The sequence below is a fragment of the Branchiostoma belcheri genome, unplaced genomic scaffold (assembly GCF_001625305.1).
Source record: "Branchiostoma belcheri isolate BF01 breed outbred unplaced genomic scaffold, Haploidv18h27 scaffold25, whole genome shotgun sequence".
NCBI classification, from domain to species: domain Eukaryota; kingdom Metazoa; phylum Chordata; class Leptocardii; order Amphioxiformes; family Branchiostomatidae; genus Branchiostoma; species Branchiostoma belcheri.
Genome location: NW_017803854.1, coordinates 1,430,631 through 1,449,859, shown reverse-complemented (window position 1 = coordinate 1,449,859; position 19,229 = coordinate 1,430,631). Strand labels below are relative to the sequence as shown.

At 41.7% G+C, this 19,229-nt stretch overlaps 2 protein-coding genes and 1 long non-coding RNA gene across 4 annotated transcripts in view; 1 reads left to right on the top strand and 2 right to left on the bottom strand.

Moving 5' to 3' along the window:
* Window positions 1-241, top strand: part of LOC109471606 — a 1,753-nt gene extending 1,512 nt beyond the window's left edge. The window contains exon 4 of the long non-coding RNA XR_002140310.1: window positions 157-241. This is a non-coding gene — a long non-coding RNA (uncharacterized LOC109471606). The remainder of the gene's footprint in view (window positions 1-156) is intronic.
* A 1,622-nt stretch (window positions 242-1,863) lies between these two features.
* Window positions 1,864-13,161, bottom strand: LOC109471454 (centrosomal protein of 55 kDa-like). Of its 2 annotated transcripts, XM_019770779.1 has the most exons (10): window positions 13,076-13,161; window positions 12,018-12,847; window positions 10,642-10,974; window positions 7,378-7,473; window positions 6,808-6,939; window positions 6,286-6,423; window positions 4,858-5,013; window positions 3,764-3,889; window positions 2,914-2,973; window positions 1,864-2,330 (listed from the first exon to the last, which is right to left on the bottom strand). In XM_019770779.1, exons 2-10 carry the CDS (start codon window positions 12,501-12,503, stop codon window positions 2,064-2,066), a joined length of 1,794 nt encoding a protein of 597 aa, XP_019626338.1. In that variant the 5' UTR covers window positions 12,504-12,847; window positions 13,076-13,161; the 3' UTR covers window positions 1,864-2,063. The 2 variants fall into 2 exon arrangements, with proteins under 2 accessions (XP_019626338.1, XP_019626339.1); XM_019770780.1 differs by lacking the exon at window positions 2,914-2,973.
* A 2,588-nt stretch (window positions 13,162-15,749) lies between these two features.
* The window catches only part of LOC109471455 (TNFAIP3-interacting protein 2-like), a 9,056-nt gene continuing 5,576 nt past the window's right edge, over window positions 15,750-19,229 (bottom strand). Inside the window, exons 4-7 of the mRNA XM_019770781.1 lie at window positions 18,121-18,207; window positions 17,495-17,890; window positions 16,792-17,013; window positions 15,750-16,326 (exon numbers count right to left, since the gene is read on the bottom strand). Of these exons, the coding sequence (XP_019626340.1) occupies window positions 16,111-16,326; window positions 16,792-17,013; window positions 17,495-17,890; window positions 18,121-18,207 (921 nt within the window). The 3' untranslated portion in view covers window positions 15,750-16,110. The remainder of the gene's footprint in view (window positions 16,327-16,791; window positions 17,014-17,494; window positions 17,891-18,120; window positions 18,208-19,229) is intronic.

Below are 19,229 nucleotides of genomic sequence, written 5' to 3'. Positions count from 1 at the left end.
ATGTAGAATAGCTCTAAACATATTTTGTTTGGTTCCACCTTTATTGATATTCTTTCTCAAAAGCTCCTATAGACTATTTGCATAGGTAGAAATGCAGTAATGCATGCAAAGGGTTAATCAGCAACTAATTTTGCCTTTTATGCTTTGTTTCTGCAGGCCTGCAAAAATGTGACAGGACGACAACTGCCGTTCCACCTGATTTATTGCTGTTTTGATGATGAATAAAAGACTTCTTGCTTGTTACACTGTGTCACCTCATTCAATTTGTGTCCTAACATCTGTTGTCTCTTAGTATATTTCTAATCTAGGCATCTTGTTTTTTTGGGCCCTTCTTGTTTTTTTTTCGCCCTCTCGCATTAGATTTGGAGTCTCCAAAGGACGTCATCCATAAAATTTACTTGGTGTGGCCATACATAGAAAACCTTGTGTGCTTGGCTTGTCTATTGGTAGAAATGCAAGCACTTGTTTACTGTTGAAATTTTGCTGTTTCAATCTCTTTTCTGCATTTACATGTACATGTACTACTAGCATACAATTCACTGTATATACATGTATCAGGTTGCTATTTACAGGCATTCATCTGCTACTCACAGTTGACATTCTACCATGTACATTAACTATGTCAACACGGCTCTTCAAGTTCCGGTAAAACTTTTTACACGTACTTGTTGTCTCTCCTTTCGGGGGAGCTGTAAGAATTGTAAGAAAATATACATGTATCCCTAACAGGGCAGTCACAGCCATCGTATACACTAGTGACTACGGCAACTTTTTGTCTTGTTGTCTCTATGTTAGCTCACATTTTGGGTGAACTGTAAGAATTGTAACCGTGAAAAGTTTCATCAGGTTGGCAAAATACTGAGTAAAGAAACTCTTTTTACACAACCAAGTCTTGGTCTTGGTTGTGTAAAAAGAGTCTCTTTACTCTGTAAGAATTGTATACACGTATCCCTAACTGGGCGGTCACAATCATTGTAGGCCGCCATACAATTTTCAAGCAGGCCATGACAGAAAAAAATGCCAACAAGTACCTAAGACCACCTTTTTGTGTAACATGAAAGCTGAATTTTGCAGGGCACAGGCAAAACTATTCAAGAATGTCGGAAGTTTGCGATTGCACGATGATCATATGCACATGACATATGTGACCACTACAAAATCAAATTTAACTTTCTCCAACTATTTGATGTTCAAAAGGCCCGACAGCTCAGCTATTAACTATTTCATTGTCTTCAACTCCAAAGAACATTATAGGACACAGCCAGATATCAATGTCAATAAAGTCTGTAACATCTTGATAATATATGATACTGGCTAAATGAAATGATTGAAAATATACAGATGAAAACATAGATACATGTCACAAGGCAAATTGGTAAGTACATGTATAACATGTTTGTTCCTGGCGGATATACTCTATGAGTATGATTATCATAGTGTTTCTAGATCATCCTTCCAAAATGAACATTCCCCTTTCCCGTGGAACAAATTGTATGATAGTCCCATATATTTCAAGGTAGAAAGTTTTCACTTGCACTATTACCAAGAACTTGTTTTCAAGTACATGTACTAATAGAAGTTCAAGTGAAAACTTTAGTTGTAACTTGTAGCACAGATGGACATGCTCCAATAGTTCATGAACAGTGGAAAGTTTTTCTTTTTGTTTGGTTAAGAGTTTTCTCTTGCACTTTTACCAATTCATTTTCAAGTCTTGGTAAAAGTGCATTTAATTTAGTGAAAACAAGAAGATTTTTAACCTCCTTGCTGAAAACTTTTGTCTTTACTGGACTTATTGGAGGGGGACGGACCTCGGTATCTACCAGAGTCTTTGCTTCTCTAACGTAGAAGAAGAAGAAGAAAACTTCGTTATGCCTGTCCTTTGTGTACTCCCTCTTACACTTGCACTTTCACCAATTCATTTTCAAGTACATGTAGTGGTAAAAAAGCGGGAGAAAACTTAAGTTGTAAAATGTAGCACGGGTGGATGTGCTCTAAACTATCCAACAACTCATGAACAGCGTAGAATTTTTGCTTGGTTTCACTTACACTTTTACCAATAACTTTTAGTCGTAGCAGAGGTCGATATGCTCCAACAGTTCGTTATGCCTGTCCTTAGTGTACTCCCTCTTACACTTGGGGCACTGCAGGATGTCCGTCTCTCTTCTCCGCGAGCGCCGCCTCTCTTCCCGCGGCGGTTCTGCCTTTCCCTCGTCGTTTTCCGTCGGACCGTCCGCCACGACCTCCCCGTCCACCACGTCGAAGCCGTAGTTGAAGCGGTTTCCCACGGCGTACGGCGTGTGCCTGTTGGCCGACCGCGCTCGGAGGGCGTTCTGTGTGTGCAAAAAAAGGCAACAAAACATAAGTCTTCCTATCATGAAAGTTCATCTGTGTTGTAGCCACATGTTTAGAGTTGAAACTTTAGATCCAACACAAAAAGTTCTCTCACCTAGAGCTTTCAACCAGTGACATTGTCTACCAGATACCTTTGACCCAGTGTTGACGTCACACTTCAAAGAAGCCATGTGACAAGCCTCACTGGGTCAGTCTACTGAGGAAGACCAGAGTGACTGGTCGAAAGCTCTAGGTGAGAGGATTTTTTGTGTGGGACCAAAAGATATAACTTTAAACATACGTCTTCCTGTGTACTAGGGCTGTGTACATAAACGGTTCAGAATCAGGCACCAGAACAGAGGTTTAGGTACAGGCCCATAAATTTATGTGATGTTTTTGCAGTTTTCTTGGTGACCTCTCCACTGTGAATGCAAGTCTTCCTTGTATGACTACTGTACTACAGAATTGTTTGTAACACAAATGTAGAACACTATGAAAGCTACCATTTATAAAAAGCCTGAATAAAAAAAAAATACTGGTCTAGCTTCAAACTAGAGAGAAGAATATATCTAACTCATTTACCTGTTGGTCATACTGAACATGGTAGACAGGGAACTGTTTTTGGTTCTTCTCTCTATGAAGCTGAAAAAAAGTAAAAAGAAAATTTTTTTCAAACTTTTAGAGCAACCTAGGGATATATAATATTTGTAAACAATAAGGTACAAAAATTGCTGTGCCAGGATAGGTTCTGTCTGAATCTGATTTAAGCAGAGCTAATTTTTGCAAGCTTGGCGCTAATCTATGCAAACTTTAAGTCCAAAAAGACTTGCTATACATGTACAGCTCTCTTCAGTATTTGGGATGTGGTCTCTGTATGTGATCCCTAGAATCTTCTGAAAGCATTTCATTTCTGTTGTCTGTGTTCTTTTCTCAAGTTTTGTTCAGGTAATGATTCTACAACAGAAAGGAAAGTCCAAGAGCTTAAGGGAGCATGCGGGGCAGAAGACACAGTGGAAGAAGATAAAGAAAGACTGAATGCAGCTGCGGGAAGTTTCTACAACTGCGAGTGCAGGACGCACGCAGTGGAAGAGCAGGGCTTGAAATTCATTTGTGGGAATAGGTGCACTGGTGCACCCAACCTAAAAAAAATGGGTGCACAAAAATCTTTTGGGGTGCACCATATAAGATAGAATAAGCAGAATGTCAGCAAAAACTAATTATGTTTCATTTCTAAAGAAACATACTATAGCAATGATTTTATTACTTTTCTGACACTTGGATGTTAAGAATATGTTGTATACTTACCATACGTAAACCTACAAAAATATTTGGGCGCACCCATAGAAAAAATTGGGTGCACAGTTCCAAATTTGGGTGCACCAAGGTTATTTTGAGCCCAGAAGAGAGAGAGAGAATGGTTCAGACTGCTCACCTGTGCCTCCAGCTGCCTGACTGTTGCCTTCGCCGTGGCCAGGTCCTGTTCCACGGTCTCCTGCCGCGCCTGCATTCGCTCACGGTCACGTCGCTCCTCCTCAAAATCCTCTTTGTACGCCTGGAGCTGTAACAACAGGAAAATATTTCCTTTGTTCAAATTATATAAGACTTTTTTACACAACACAAAAGTGCTGGGACTTTCGTACAGTCTTCTGCACAGATGTATATACTGTAATTCACTTTATTTTCACGGTAGCAAAATTTCACGGTCTGAGAAAAATGGACATGTTCACGTAACTATATGTTCACGGTGGTGACAGGTGCAGGAAAAAGAGAGTCCAGGAATTATTTGTTAACTGTAATGATAAGTTCACTGTACGGAAGTGACAGTGAAAACAGTGAACTTATCAGTACAGTGAACAAATCAGGAATTACAGTACATTTTTTTCCTTTCTTTCATATGTTTTTCGTTCTTTCCTCTGTATATGTAAGCTTGTTTGTACGCCTGGAGCTGTAACAACAGGAAATATTTCCTCTGTTCATATTACATAGGACATTTTTTTCACAACAAAAGTATGAAGACTTTCTGGGTCTTGCCATGAATAAATTGATGAGATGATGATTAGAAAATAATACAAGTGCGTGAAACATCTTGCAAATTTCCATTTCTTTCCTAATTCTTTTTTATCTTTTTCATTCTTTCCTTCGTTTCCCATTCTTTCACTTATTCACACACTCATTCGTTGATGGATACTCATTCATTCATTTGTTCAATGGTTCATCCATCCATCCACTCACTCACTCAGTCACTCTCTCACACACTTACTCACACTCACACACTTACTCACACTCACACACACACTCACTCACTCACTCACACACACGTTCATTCATTCCCCACCCTTACAAATGATGTTTATTGTATTATCATTATCATATGTCAAATGTTGATAAGACCAGATTTCTTGAAAGTAGTTAAAAGTGTATGTAAATAATAGTTGATGTAATGCTGTATCTTATGTAAAGGACTCCAGGAAGAATAGCGATGTATTATCACTAATGGGAGCTTCCTGAATAAAAAAACAAGCGTACCTGTTGCTTTAACATGTCCACAATCTCCTCCTGGTTCTGGCTCTGTTTGCACTGAGCATGCTCAGCCTCCATGGCCTCCATCCTCCTCTCCATCTGTTCCGTCTTCTCCTTCTCCATCTCGTATCTCTCCGTCATACGGACCAGCTTGTTCTGGACCTGTGTTTGCGGGGAAAAAAGGCCCACATCACGTATCATGTATGAACTTGTTGTACTGCGTCAAAGTCATTCGTCCGTCTGCACATCGTCCTGCGCCATATACTGGGCGGTTGTGGGCGATTCTCTTTTAAGTCCTCCAGAGTCAGGCATTCACTTCAGCTTGTTCTAGACCTGCGTTCGCTGGGAAAAAGGAGCCCAAATCATGTATAGCATGTATCAAATGGTTTATTCATAAAACAAAGAAGAAGATTGTGGCAATGGGCTAAATTACGCCTAGCTTGTTGTACATTGCTTTTTTATCATGTAACTTGTCAAAATGATTACTATGTATCAATATGTGATTGTTTCAAAGCTGAATGAATAATTTTCAATGAACACCCAATTGGATAACTCCACCAAAAAAAGTAAAAGTTCTATAAGAATCATAAAGTGTTTATTACAGGGACGTCCAGACGAAACCGGATCTTGAAAAGTTGTTTACTGCAGTTGAAGTTGGACTTTCAAACTTTGATACCGGTAGTTGGACAGCTGCCAAGGACGTATGGGACATAACAGGTCAATTCAACAGCTGAGAAAACTGTACCAGGTGTTTTTGCCATCTGCATGTTTACAACTCCAAGCTTTCAATAACATTTCAGTTATAGTAAAGCGTTGATCTTTTCCAACACACAATTACACACAGATAAAAGTTTCAGCGACCACTGTCGCCTTCATCGGGATAAATAATGACCAATCACTTCACAGCGTGATCTCCTGGAAATTTGATCTCTGTGTAATTGTGTGTTAGAAAAAGTTCAACGTTTTACTATGATTACTACCAACACAGATGAACTTCCATGATAATAACATTCCAGTTAGCTTTTTTTGTAAGGAGAATTGCTGGACAATTTCTTATGTGCTGAAGTAACAGTTAAGAAGTCTCCTTTTCAAAGTTGCAGTTAAAAGCTAACTATCAAAACTCTACTCTGTACTCTTAAGTACTTCTTAACCCTTGTCCTGTTGGCATTCCTGGCACAATATTTTTCAATATTTTCATGTCTTAATTAGATCATAAACCCCCAATTTTTTTGCCCTGCAGTGGCATAGTTACTTCCGCATTTGTTGCGCTTCGCTGCAGTGTAGGCGTTGCACGAGAAATACCCCCATATCGTACCTATACAGGGTGTTATATAGATGGTACTGCATGTGCAGAACAACAATTGTTGTGCTCCGCAGGACAACGTAAGAAGTTCTTAATAAGAAGTTCTTAATTAGAAGTTCTTAATCCCGTACCTCCTCAGTTTCCTCCCTTTGCTCCTCGAGGTTCTTCTTCGCCGTGAGGAGCAGGTTGTCATAGTAACGCTGTTGTTCCTCCGACAGCCCGCCGCCGCTCGCTGACTGAGGCATGTTCTGTAGCTCTTCAATCCGGGCCTTTCAAAAGAAAACAACAAGAAACTAGAGACTTCAGACTTCTGGGAAGTATTCATGTATGGTTTATGATCAAGTTTCATACCATGATTACATAGCACACAATCCTGGTGACTTCATACCACATCCTACTGCCCAGGGTATATACTTCTAGTATTCAAGCTGCTCTGCAAAAAACAATACTTCTATCCTGGAAGCAACAAACTTTATGAAATGTTTTCTTGTTTGAACTCTTAAGAATACTGAACCATATCGTATGTCCTATCAAGAACTAAATATTGGTAGCAAAACTTTCTTTCTCATCTTCCAATGTACAATGTTTACAACTCCAGTTGTAAAGCATAAAGCAAACATGTTATGAAAGTGCAGGTTTTTCCATGTTCTCACCTGCAATTGTCTGTTGTCCCTTTGTAGTTTATCTGCCAGTTGTGAATGCTCCGTGACTTTCCCCTGTAACGTGATGACGTAGTTCTCTCTCTGGTCGTTGTACGCCTGCCATCGTGTGTTCATGTCAACAACCTGCAGAAAGAAAATAAATTTCGTACCACAGGATTTCAAGCACCAATGCTGCACCCAACCAGGAAAAAATATTGTACGGTTCTTAGTGGCAAATGTGCAGATTTTGGCACGTGGGCGACACCAAATCTGGCCATGTCCTAATCAGTGTTTGGACACAGTATCAAAGATTAGCCAAAAGGCCTGGTGGGCATCACTCCACCGTGAGGGAAGGTGTATGAAGTGCTTTTTCCAACTGCACGTCAGGGGATCGAACCTGGGACCCCTTGGTTCTGAGCCAAACGAACCGGGAAAACTACGGGAAAAATAACTGACTTTCAAACCCTTTTGAAGTGGTGTCAGTTGTAACTTAACAGATAATGAAAGAGTTCAAAAGTATGTAATTGTCATTTAGAGTCTGCTGATTGGTCTATTCTTCACCATGGAAACCACTGCTCCTACCTCTCGGAGCTGTGTGTTGAGCTTGTTGACTTCCTGTTCCAGCTGCAGGATTGCCCTGTTCTGGGCATCGGTGCTGGACCCCTCACCGAGCGACACCTGCAAATAATCATCCACATTGTCGTCATCATAACATCGTAATACATTTGGCAGGTGTGTTATTCGGCATAACACACCTGCCGAATTACACCAGTAATTCGGCAGGTGTGTTATGCCAAAGGACAGTTATACCGGCTTTACAGATACAGAAGCTGGTGTGTTGCGCCAAAGGGCAGTTATACCGGCTATACAGATACAGAAGCTGGTGTGTTGCGCCAAAGGGCAGTTATACCGGCTATAAAGATACAGAACCTGGTGTGTTACGCTGAAGGGCGGTTATACTGGCTATACAGATACAGAAGCTGGTGTGTTACGCCGAAGGGCGGTTAAGCCGGCTATAAAGAACAGAAGCTGGTGTGTTACGCCGAAGGGCGGTTATACCGGCTATACAGATACAGAAGCTGGTGTGTTATGCCAAAGGGCAGTTATACTGCACCGCTATACAGATAGAGGTTATATCTGTAATTCTCTGTGAAAATTGTTTGAGTTATAAGAAGAAACGAATCGACACAGATTTTACTAAATGTTGAATCTTTGTGGGGTCATATCTCTGCAACTGCTCAAGATACTGACTTCATTTTAGAGGCACTTTAGTTCCCTTGATAAGCTCTTCTAGAAACAGTAAGACTCTACAGCTCTTGAAATTTTTGGTTGGAATACAAACATTATCGGTAATTCAGCATTCATGTACAGTATGCCCCCCAAAAAATACAGAAAAGGAGAAAGATTAAAGAAAATGGCAGCACACTTCATGTGCTACTCTTTATGACTGCATAAACTTATATCATTTTCCACAGATCACTTGGCATATCTTTTCTTACCCGAACAATCACACTGGTATTAGCCTCCGTAGCTTATAGAACTGGGATAGAGGGGTTTGGTGGTCTTTGGCTGTTTTCTGATCAGCCCAGTTCTAAAAACGGGGGTAATTCAACCAGGCTGGCTATGTTGTCTATATGCAATCAGAAAATAGCACATAAAAGCTCCCAAAGAGGATGAAGACCCCGAAAACCCCCAGTTTTTGGCATGCTATGGAGGCTATACTGGTATGGTGTAGTTAATGCGCTCCAAGCATGTACTAGTCAACAGCAATGCTTGAACCCACACCTACATGTCTGACTTGTTATGTCATTCCCCATGAGTCAATTTGCACTAAGCTCCAGTGTAAAGGCCGACATCTGGTAAGTGTCCTTCAAACTGGCCGCAAAAACACAACTTCTTGAGTCAACAATTGAGAGGGAAGTGCAGCTATGGACTGTAGGGGGGAATACCGAGCCAATTCCCACGACGAAGTTCGATTAGATCAGAAATCGTTTATAGCAGAACTTCGAAACATTTCCCCTTGCCCTCGGCCAAATACCAAGTGTGTAAGACGTGAACAATGGAAACAATGGCATGTGTGTGCAACAGAGGTGAGTTACATTACAGGCACAAAGGTCAGCCTTCAACCAACCAATAGGAAGCAGCCATCTTGACAGTGGGCGTGTCCCTTGAGTGATTGACAGCCGGGGGAACCCCCTTAGAAATACCCGTGGCAAAACCCGTGCTCAATTTCCAGCTAAATTTAGGCCGATTTGTGAAAAACAAGTTGGGAGTGGAAGCAATGCAGACATCTAGGAAGCCAGGCAGAAGTCCGGTGTTGCATCATACACAAAAGGTTCAATAAAGCGTTGTTAAACATTAGCATTTCCCTATCATAAAACAACATAGAGTCAAAACTGGCACAAGAAGACTACCACTCAGGGGACTGATCAAATCTGTAATCTCCAAGCAGATCTTTTGGTGGCCAAAAAAGATAGTATCCAACACGCGGGCAGTATCCAGCCGGCCGACAGTATCCAACCGGCCACCGAAGTTGGATGGGCCGGCTGTCAGAAAAAAACGGGGCATAGAAAAAGGTCACAATCTTCCCATTCAACCTCTGCTTGGAGAGTACAAATCTGGTCTGTGGACAGGTGGTCACTAGTATTATGGACAGGATTCTTAATGCTTGTGTAAACTAAATGGGAAAAATTATTGAAGTGAACATCAAAAAGTGTCACATTTTGTTGTGTTTATTGTTTAAAAAATATTTGTTGCTGAAGTGACCTTTTTGTACAGGTGGTCACTTGTAGTTGTACACCATACCTCAATTTTTCTTGTGGAAAAAACTTTCTGTCGAAAAATAAAAATACATTCTAGACATTAAAAATGTATCTGAACTTCTGAAACATTTCCCCTTTACACAACAAACCGATTTGGACAAATTTTGACCAGTTGGCTGTGTAAGTCTGAAATTTGGAGTTTTGAACTGTGGGTTCAATCATGCAACGAGGAACAAACAGCATGTGACTTTGAATAAATACCAATGTCGCGCAACAGTGACGCACCACAAATTGATAACTATCGGGCCGTTTTAACAGAAAGTCTGTCTAAAATTCTGAAAAAAGTCTCCACCAGACTAACAACGTGGGTTCGCAAAAAAGTAAAAATTTAGCCAATAGGGAGACAGTGTTCGAAATACCTGTCTGCAGTCTGCAATCTGCAGATAGATTTTCAAGATTGCAGAAGAAAAATTTATACAATCTGCAATTTTGCAGCAGGAAAAATTGGCACTTGGGATTTGGTGCTTTTGGCCCCAAGGAAAGACAACACTTAAGCTCCTGTTCTGAAACAACAGGAGCTTCTTCACTAATTTACATCAACCTTGTCTTGACTTGTTTATCTTTTGTTTCCTTTTGGACTTCCAAAAATTTGTCTTCACTAATTTGCATATCAATCAATAGTTCATGCTTATAAACTTGCAAGATTGTAGTATGGAGGCTTGTGTATTTGCAGAATGTATTTCCAAATTGCAGAACAAAATTTTGACTCTTCTGCAATATTGCAGAGCACTGAAAAAAGTATTTCGACCACTGGGAGAATAATTGACTAGGGGAGCTGTAGAGTTTATTTGGCCGTGCAGAGGGGGAAATTTAGCCTGGGTACCATCCTGGTTAGTTTACGTCCGCTCCTACAGTCGCTACCGCCAACCAGCGACTGTAGGAGCGGACGTAAACTAACCAGGATGGTACCCAGGCTAGGGGAAATTAACCCTCCCACAGACTGACTCTCCTGGCAAACTATTTCCCCTATTTTTTAACCAAAGTCTAGCTGGTTTTAACTAATTAATCACTACTTATTAATCACCTTGCCCAACTGTCCAGCCACAGACATCTGTATGGAGTTCTGTGCCTGTGACAGCATGCGCTCCTTGCTGTCAAGTTTGTGGGCCAGGTCGTTACACATCTGCGCGGTGGCCGCGAGGCGCGCCTTCAGGGTCTGAGTTTCCTCCGTCAGCGACTGGCACAGGACGTCCCGGGTGTGATCCACGTTACGGGCGTCCTTCAGCGCCTTCTGGAGCCGCGCGATCTCCACGTCTTTGTCGTTGTCCGAGGAGGCCAGGATCTCTTGTACCTTTTTGATTTCGTGGTCCTTCGCGGCCATGTCTCTGTGGTACTGCTCTTGGCACATCTGCAATTGCTGGTGGAGAAATAAAATTGCCAAAAGAAATGGTGAAATGGTTGTTAGTTTCAGGTCTATTCACCTTAATCAAGTTAATGTTTCACTTTCCCGGATCTCACAAGTTTCTTTGACACAAGAACTTTGCCACCAAAACTTTCACACAAGATTGATTAGCAAGAACAACCATGCCCAGATAACTGTTTGTTAAAAAAAAATTGGGGCTGGTATGAAAAAAAAGGTGAAACAGTTGTTACTTTCAGGTCTATTCATCTTAAGTTGTCACTCTTTTCTTGGTTTCTTTGACAAAAAACTTTCACATGAACCACAACAACCACACCCAGATAATTGTTCAATCTTTTAAGAAGAATTTAGGCTGGTGGACAAAAATTATTATTTTTTAAACAAAAAGGGTGAAACTGTCGTTAGTTTCAGGTCTATTCACCTTTAGTTTCACTTTCCCCGATCTCGGAAGTTTCTTTTTGACACCGAAAGTTTCACATAAGAACAACCACACTCAGGTACCCAGATAATTCTGATACCCACGCTTTCTTAAGAAGAATTTGGGCTCACTTAAACAGCCCCACCCTTTGAACTCAAAACTGGGAGTGCTCACACCACACCTAAGTACTAGTGAGTCACTCAATGACAAACAAGACGTGTCTTAGACTCTTACATGTCGGTTTAAAACCGACTCCCAATTTGAGAGTTAGCACATGAACGAGCTTGAAAACTTGTGGAACTTATACAAAAAAATTAATTATTTCAAAACAACAGTTTATCACGGTCAATTTCACTACAAAGTTAGTATAATTCTAAAAGCATTTGGTGCCTACGGTAGTGAAACTTTCTGTTCACTTCTACAATGTACTAGTATTACCGTCAGTACATGTAGGTTATCCCGAGATTTTTTGCTAAACCTTGTTCTGAAAACTGATTGGCTGTGAGCATGAGCATCTTTGAACAGGTGTAACCAATCACAGGGGAGGAGCAGAATAGGGCAAGAACATCCAAACTGGGTGATTTTTTTTTTCTAAACTGAATATTAGGAACACAGACATTACCTTTTCTGTGTCAGTCTTGTCCTCCACAAGTCCACTGTTTTCACGTGGACCTCTGAGCATCTGTTTCAACTTGGCATTTTCTCTGATCAAGTTATCCACAAGTTCTTTTGACACTCCTGGCACTACGATCGCCCCTTGCAGTATGCTCTTGTCCTCGCTGTTGCCTCCAAGCTTCGCTATCTTGGCTTGCAAGTCGGCAACCCTTGTTTCCAAGTCCCTAATCACTTGGTGCTTGCCAGCTAGTTCTTCCCTCGCTTCTGACAGCAGGGTCTGAAGAGTCTGTACCCCGTTCAGGCGGATTTTCAGGGACTTGTTTTCCTCGCTGAGCGACACCACCATCTGACTCACGGCCTCGAACTTCTGCCGGTAGAAATCGTCTCTCTCCGGCCCGACACTCGACATGGCCGAGTTCGCATTTTGGGTGGAATTTGTACTCGTGGCAGGAGTGCTACTAGTACTGTTGCTTGCGAAATCTGCACTAGCCATATTTTTGCTTGACAACAGCAAGCAAAAAGACGGTAATTTCAGTCAAGAACGTTGATCAATCCAATCCCGGTTGCTTGCCCTGACAAGTCCCAGTTGACCAGATATGTCGAGCGTAAACTTGTTTAGACAGGCCTAGACGTTGAGGGGGTGGCAATGACTACTGGTACACACGCACAGGTACACAATGGCCGGTCCCATACCCAGTCCTGATCCAGGTTTTGGCTCTTGAACCCGATACGGCGATTTCGGCACGATCACTGGCTTCCCGTACTCTGGAAATTTGGGGTTGTTCAACTTGTTGTTCCCCAAACAACGGAAACCGTGCCACGACGCAGCCCTGGAGGCTGAAAAAACAAAGGACGGAAGAACCATGAGTCATGGGGAACGAAATGACTAGGTACTTTTATAATGGTACGCCATATTTTGCTTTGAGTGAAAACTGAGTCAGTACGCCTACAAATCCACAGCTATAACGTCGCTACACGTTTACCAAGAACCTTGACAATAGAGTACACAATATCTGCATTCCTAAAATAGTGCATTGGGAGCTGAAAAGGTGGAATTAAACTCACTTTCTCTCACCAAAAGACAACGATTTTCCTCCCGCTCAGCTGCAAACGTACCCAGGCCTCTGCTCTTGCGGGCAGTAAGTCATGCGTGACGTTTTTGTTTCACCCGCAACGGTTGGTTATGTTGTCGTTCGAAAGCGGGGTGATCGCTGCCAGTGGCCAATCAGAAGAGGCGTCACTGACGCTTTGGGTTTTGGTGGGTGGAGCTACACTACAAAGATTACGGAGGGGATTCCCCGTGACGTCACCCGGTTGTTTACAGAGTCGCTGGGGGTGAGAGAGGTATTCGTGTTTGCGCACGTACGTACCAAACTACTCTCCAAGCAGAGGTTGTGGGGGAATTATCGTAATAGCTTTTTATATACGGCCGTTTTTTTGGGGCGCCAATCCCGTCGTTGGCCGGTGACCTTCTCTGGCTAATGGAATACTGCCTGGCCAATTTGATGCCACCGAAAGCTTTCTGCTTGGAGATTATAATACCAAACCTGGCATCGGTTCTTCAATTCATTTCAAACGTAAATGCAAATACAATATGGCGTCTTTCTCAAGGGCATTTTGTTTTGCTACGTGGCAAATGCAGAAGATTGCTGTATAGTTAATTCTAGTCTCTGACTAACAAGATCTAACGTTAACAACGAGGGTTCAAAAACAGAAAAATTTACCAAAAATGGGGAGAATAATTTTTTTTGCCAGGGGAGTTTGCCTAGCTTGATCTAGCTTCGCAATCGAAAGAGGAAATAAACCCTCCCGTGGACTGACCTGGCCAATTATTTCCGCTTTTTTGCAGAAGTCTACGATCCGTATCCCCGTAGGAAGGCCTGAAGAATGCAAAATAAAAGAATCGAGATTATGAAATAACTAACGTTACTTATATGTGTCTTCATGCAGATGTTGGCGGCATGTAAAATAAATGTAATGTCTTTCCGACCCCGTTTTCTGACTCATAATGTGGTGGGGCCGATCACTAAAACGGGTTTTTCATCAAATTGGAGAAAATGACTCATTTTCATTTATATCAGTATGATGGATTCTGATTTAAATTGTTTCCAACAAACTGACTAAATTCCAACTCCAGTGGAAAAGTTTGGCTGCTATATATGGCTACTCACGTGGCGTTATAACGTTACGTGACCTTGTAATGGAATATTTTGGTGACTCAACAGACGAAATATATCTTGAAAACTAATTTTGTTATATTGTCTGAACTATAATTATCTTCAATAAGAAGGTTATGTTTTCGGTCGTGGTCTGGGTCTGTATGTATGTCAACAACGCATGGATCTTCATGATATTTGGTAGATGAGTACTCTAGTAGATGGTTGGGAAACCAACGTCAAGTTTGAAGATGGTTCACCTGGCGTTGTCGTACGGTACTGCAGCGGGCTGTGCATGTAGCTATGTGTGTTTGTATTTCGACATAAGGCCACACCAAGTGAATTTTATGGATGACGTCCGCGCGCGCATTGATTTTGGCCTGTTTCTAGAAAAAAAAGAAATTCCGCTTCCTGTAACTATGACCAAAGAGTGACGACAGTGCCGCAATTTTATGCTTTGTTTCTGCAGGCATGCAAAAATGTGATGAAAGAAACAGGACAGGACGACAACTGCTGTTCCACCTGATTTATTGCTGTTTTGATGATGAATAAAAGACTTCTTGCTTGTTACACTGTGTCACCTCATTCAATTTGTGTCCTAACATTTGTCGTCTCTTAGTATATTTCTAATCTAGGCATCTTGTTTTTTAGGGCCCTTCTTGTTTTTTTTTTTCGCCCTCTCGCATTAGATTTAGGGTCTCCAAAGGACGTCATCCATAAAAATTACTTGGTGTGGCCTAAGTCGAGAAGATGCGAATGGTTATGCATGATATTTAGTGGATGGGTAGGGTCGCAAAGAGGAAGGTCACGTTCGAAAATGAGCCTCATTATGGAAAACATAGCCTTCTTGTCAAATTTCATAATGAGCTAGGGGAGTTTGACCACTGTAGAGTTCCTTTTGCGTTAGGAGAGCCTAGTGGAGGCCAAAACCACATATTGACTTCTTTTCGAATAAACTCTTTCGAAACGTACAGTACTGAAATAAAATCACGGGCATCACACAATCATGTTTCATCCGAATAGTAGAAAAGTAACATTTATTTCAAAACAATGACATTGCATTTACTTGTGCGTACCGTGAAGAGAAGAGTTGATTGTTCGACACGTGGATAAATACATGACAAAATACCACGTTTTCTATAGTCTTAAACACAAGTAGAAAGACATCAGTAGTACAAATAAATAACGTTACAAGCTACACAAAGAAGTCATCAGATCTAAGATGTTAAAGATATGTACAATCTTTTGTTTATACTACTAGTAATTACGGTACAAAAGTTTTCAAAGTGATAAACAAATGGTAGATAAAAAGTACTAGTAACAATATTTGCAACATGTGTTTGTTATTTTGTTGAGGTCGCTTCAGATATATACACGATTCTTAAAGTGTTACTGAAATCTAGTCTCATCTATCATTCATATAAAAATTTGATATTCCCTAGGATTGGTGTTTTTGTAAAAGTCATTGCATCCGTTTTTTTCATGCATTCATTATTTGTATTATCTGACCCGTTTGAGAGTTGATATAAAAAGGAATCCTCAACTTAGTAGTACATTCTGATTGCTTTTGGCGCTGAATTTAAGTTGCGTTACAGCTAACGGTTCCCTATCACACACGCTGTTCCACTACTAGTATTTGCAGCCTAGCTGAATGGTCCTCTCCATTTGCAGTCACTCCGGCTAGCTTATTACATATACATCGTCAACAATATCCTACAAACTCCAACATGAACTCTAAGTTTAAATACTACAGAGATTACAATGTATACATGCCCCATTTAGTGACAGTTACAAGTTTTATGAAGTCTTCATCGACAACGATGGACAACCAAAGAGTCCATACCGGGACACACCCTCTTTTTACGACAGTAACAGGTGCTATAAAGACATTTTGCGGCTTCATGATTCCGTTGCTATGACAACTAACGTTACGTGTTTAGTATTTTAGCTACAGCAGACGTCTATGTGTTCCAGTAGCAGGTCATGTTTGTCCTTGCTGTATTCGCGCTTGCAGCGGGGACAGTAAAGCATGTGTTCTCTCCTCGCTGCGCTGTCGTCAGAGTCGCTGCCGACGCCGTCCGTCGTCAAGTCGTCGTCGTCCTGCATGCCGCCGTCAATCACGTCGTAACCATGGTGATGACCCCTTGCAATCAGCATCGACTGTAGAACGACATGGATGAAGGGATTGTTAGTGCAAAATCGAATTGAATTGTTGAGTTCACGACACAGGACCATGCAATACTAGAACAGAGACCGTAGTAGACGGGTCCCGATACCAAATTGAATCATCCACCATTTAATCATAAGAAAGGCTTTAGACACTACTCCCAAATCCAGACAGTTGCTGTTTCTTTTTGTTAGACTGTAGTCGAATTTTTGAGAGGCAAACCTGTCTGATATTTTTGTGTGTGGAAGAGTAACCTGTTTTGTATCCTGGATACCAGATCTATTTTAGCTACCCGCATTTCGCATATAAAGACTCCGGAGCTAAAATAGGTCTGGTGACCTAGCTACAAAACAGGTGCATGGGCACGTTTTCAGGTAGCTCTTCCACACACAAAAACAACAAGTGTTCTGCCCTCCCTTTCGCTCAGTGAAGAACCAGAAATAACCAAGTAACGTTACCTGTTGTACAGGCTGGTTGCGGCGGTACTCTGCCTGGCAGGGACGCGGGAGTGTGGCTGCCCGGTACCCGGCGCCGGTGGCCTGGAGCTGGCGGACCTGTTCTCTCAGCATGGTGATCACCTGTCTGTCCCGCTCCTGGGCAGTCAGCAGATCCTCCAGCCGGGTCTGTAGCGCCTCGCGGTCCTGCCGCTCAGCCTGGAAGTCTTCTGTACACACCTGGACCTGAGTGAGAAAACGAATGGAAGATTTAGTACCAAAGTTATCAACCAAGGTTCGAAGTCTATGCGTAAAAAGTTGTTCGGTGTAATAGCCACTGTCTATAGTATAGTGACCACCTGTATAGTACCAAAGTGATCAACCAAAGATTAAGGTGTTCAAAAATTCGTTTTTCGCCCTTGAACTACTGGTATCACAGAGTGTAGCCCTACCAAGTACAGTGGGGGCATAATCACTAGATGATTCATGTTCAGAGTTAGATATTGGAAGGGTTAGGTGTAACAAGTTCTTCGGTGTAATACTGTCTTTAGTGACCACCTGTCCACACAAACCAGATTTTATCGGTCCCATGGGTAGCCTTTTTGGGCAGTTTTCACAGTAGTTCCCCCTATTATTTTAAGAAACACTACCGTACTTTAACTCGTGTGCGTTCTTTGAAAAAAAAATGACTAAACGGGGATGGGGACAAGATGAGAAACCAACCCACCTGTTGCTGAAGCATCTGTATCGTCTCCTGGGCGTCGCCGCCCGGCAGTTGCGCCCCCTGGCGGCGCAGTTCCGCTATCTCCCGCCTGGAGTGGTCCTTCTCCATCTGCAGTTGTTCGATCTGTGCCTGCAGTTCGAACGCGATGTTCCTGGCCACGGTGAGATCGTCATGTAGTCTCATGGCCTCCTCTTTAGTCTTCTCCGTCTCCCTCTTGGCGTTGAGGATTGTCTGGTCTATTCTGCGCTGTTGTTCTTCGGTCAGCCCCGAGTGTACGGCCACGGGCGCTGAGGGTGTGATTGGGCGGTTTTCCAGCTGAAGCTGTTTCTCTCTCAGTTGTTGGACGTACTGCTCTCTTTGGTCGTTGTAGATCTGCCATCTTGTGTTCATGTCTACGAGCTGAAATGATAGAAATACAAAGATTGGACTCTATAAACTATTACCAAAGTTGGATAAACTGACGAATATATTCAAATATTCAATTGATCAAGAAGTCCCATGAGTAAAAAAGAGATGTACAATGTTAATTTTTCTTCCTTAAGCTTTGTTGTTCTAGGCATGGTAATAATAAAATATCACGGTACGGGTACATTACGAACGTAATTGATCAAGTGAGAAGCGCCGCCTACCTCTTTGACTTGGCTCTGCAGTCTGGTGATTTCCTCCTGAGCTCTTCGCCTCTCTTGCTTGTACCTCTTCTCTTCGCTGACAGACATCTGAAAGTAACAAGGAACATGCATGTTTAGCTTTCTTTTTAACAAAAATTTTCTTCCTTAGCAACTTGGCAAAACATCAAGACCCTTTTGGATCCTTTACGTCTGCAAATGCTTGAGAAATTACACGAAGTCTAAACCCGGAACACATTATGTCACAGTACTTAGCCAGCCCACTCACTCAATGCGGTAATGTCTACACTAAACACGCTTTTCCTTGACAACGGCATATATTTCGACTTACAACATTTTCTGCCCACTTAAACAATGTTTTGGTTTGTGTGGGCTTGAGTAGGCACGCAGTTAACCAAATTAGAGCCGTAAAGGCGATAATGGCCTGGGTCAACTATGACTCATGGCATAACCATTGATTATACAATACAGCTGAACGTACGGTCGTGACCAGGCACACTATACTATAGTAACAGGAACATACTTGTTCTGCCTGGCACTGTCATAAGAGCTAACCCTCATGTGATCAGTACTGAAAATCTATATATAGCCTGACTTGCGTGTTTAAAACATACGTCTCTTCACGATACACACTTAAGCAAACACTTCCGCAATTTATTTCCTAGGAAGGCCCATAGGTACACTTAGCATTTTTTATTCCACTTTGTATTTTCTATGGGTACTTGTTTTTTTCTGTGGGTACTTTGTATTTTCTATGGGTACTTTGTATTTTCTATGGGTACTTTGTATTTTCTATGGGCACTTTGTATTTTCTATGGGCACTTTGTATTTTCTATGGGCACTTTGTATTTTCTATGGGCACTTTGTATTTTCTATGGGCACTTTGTATTTTCTATGGGTACTTGTTTTTTCTGTGTGTACTTCGCGAAGTTTTTTTGGTGGCTGGCGAAGCGACATTCATTTTGCTTTGATGTGGATGCTCCCATTTTTATTATGGCGGTATATTTCTATTTACCATTCTAGGCAACTAAATTTATTTTAAACCTATTAAAACATAATATACTTTACACTTTGAGAAAATTTTGTTTGTTTTGCATGCAATGTTCCACACG

What these genes read in the sequence shown, in the direction of transcription:
- LOC109471454 (XM_019770779.1), bottom strand. Translation starts at nt 12,503, where the DNA reads ATGGCTAGTGCAGATTTCGCAAGCAACAGTACTAGTAGCACTCCTGCC. An exon ending in ACAAGACTGACACAGAAAAG is followed by an intron (nt 10,975 to 12,017) that starts GTAATGTCTGTG and finishes TTTCTCCACCAG; the next exon opens with CAATTGCAGATGTGCCAAGA. An exon ending in AAAGGGAGGAAACTGAGGAG is followed by an intron (nt 5,014 to 6,285) that starts GTACGGGATTAA and finishes CCGCAAACACAG; the next exon opens with GTCCAGAACAAGCTGGTCCG.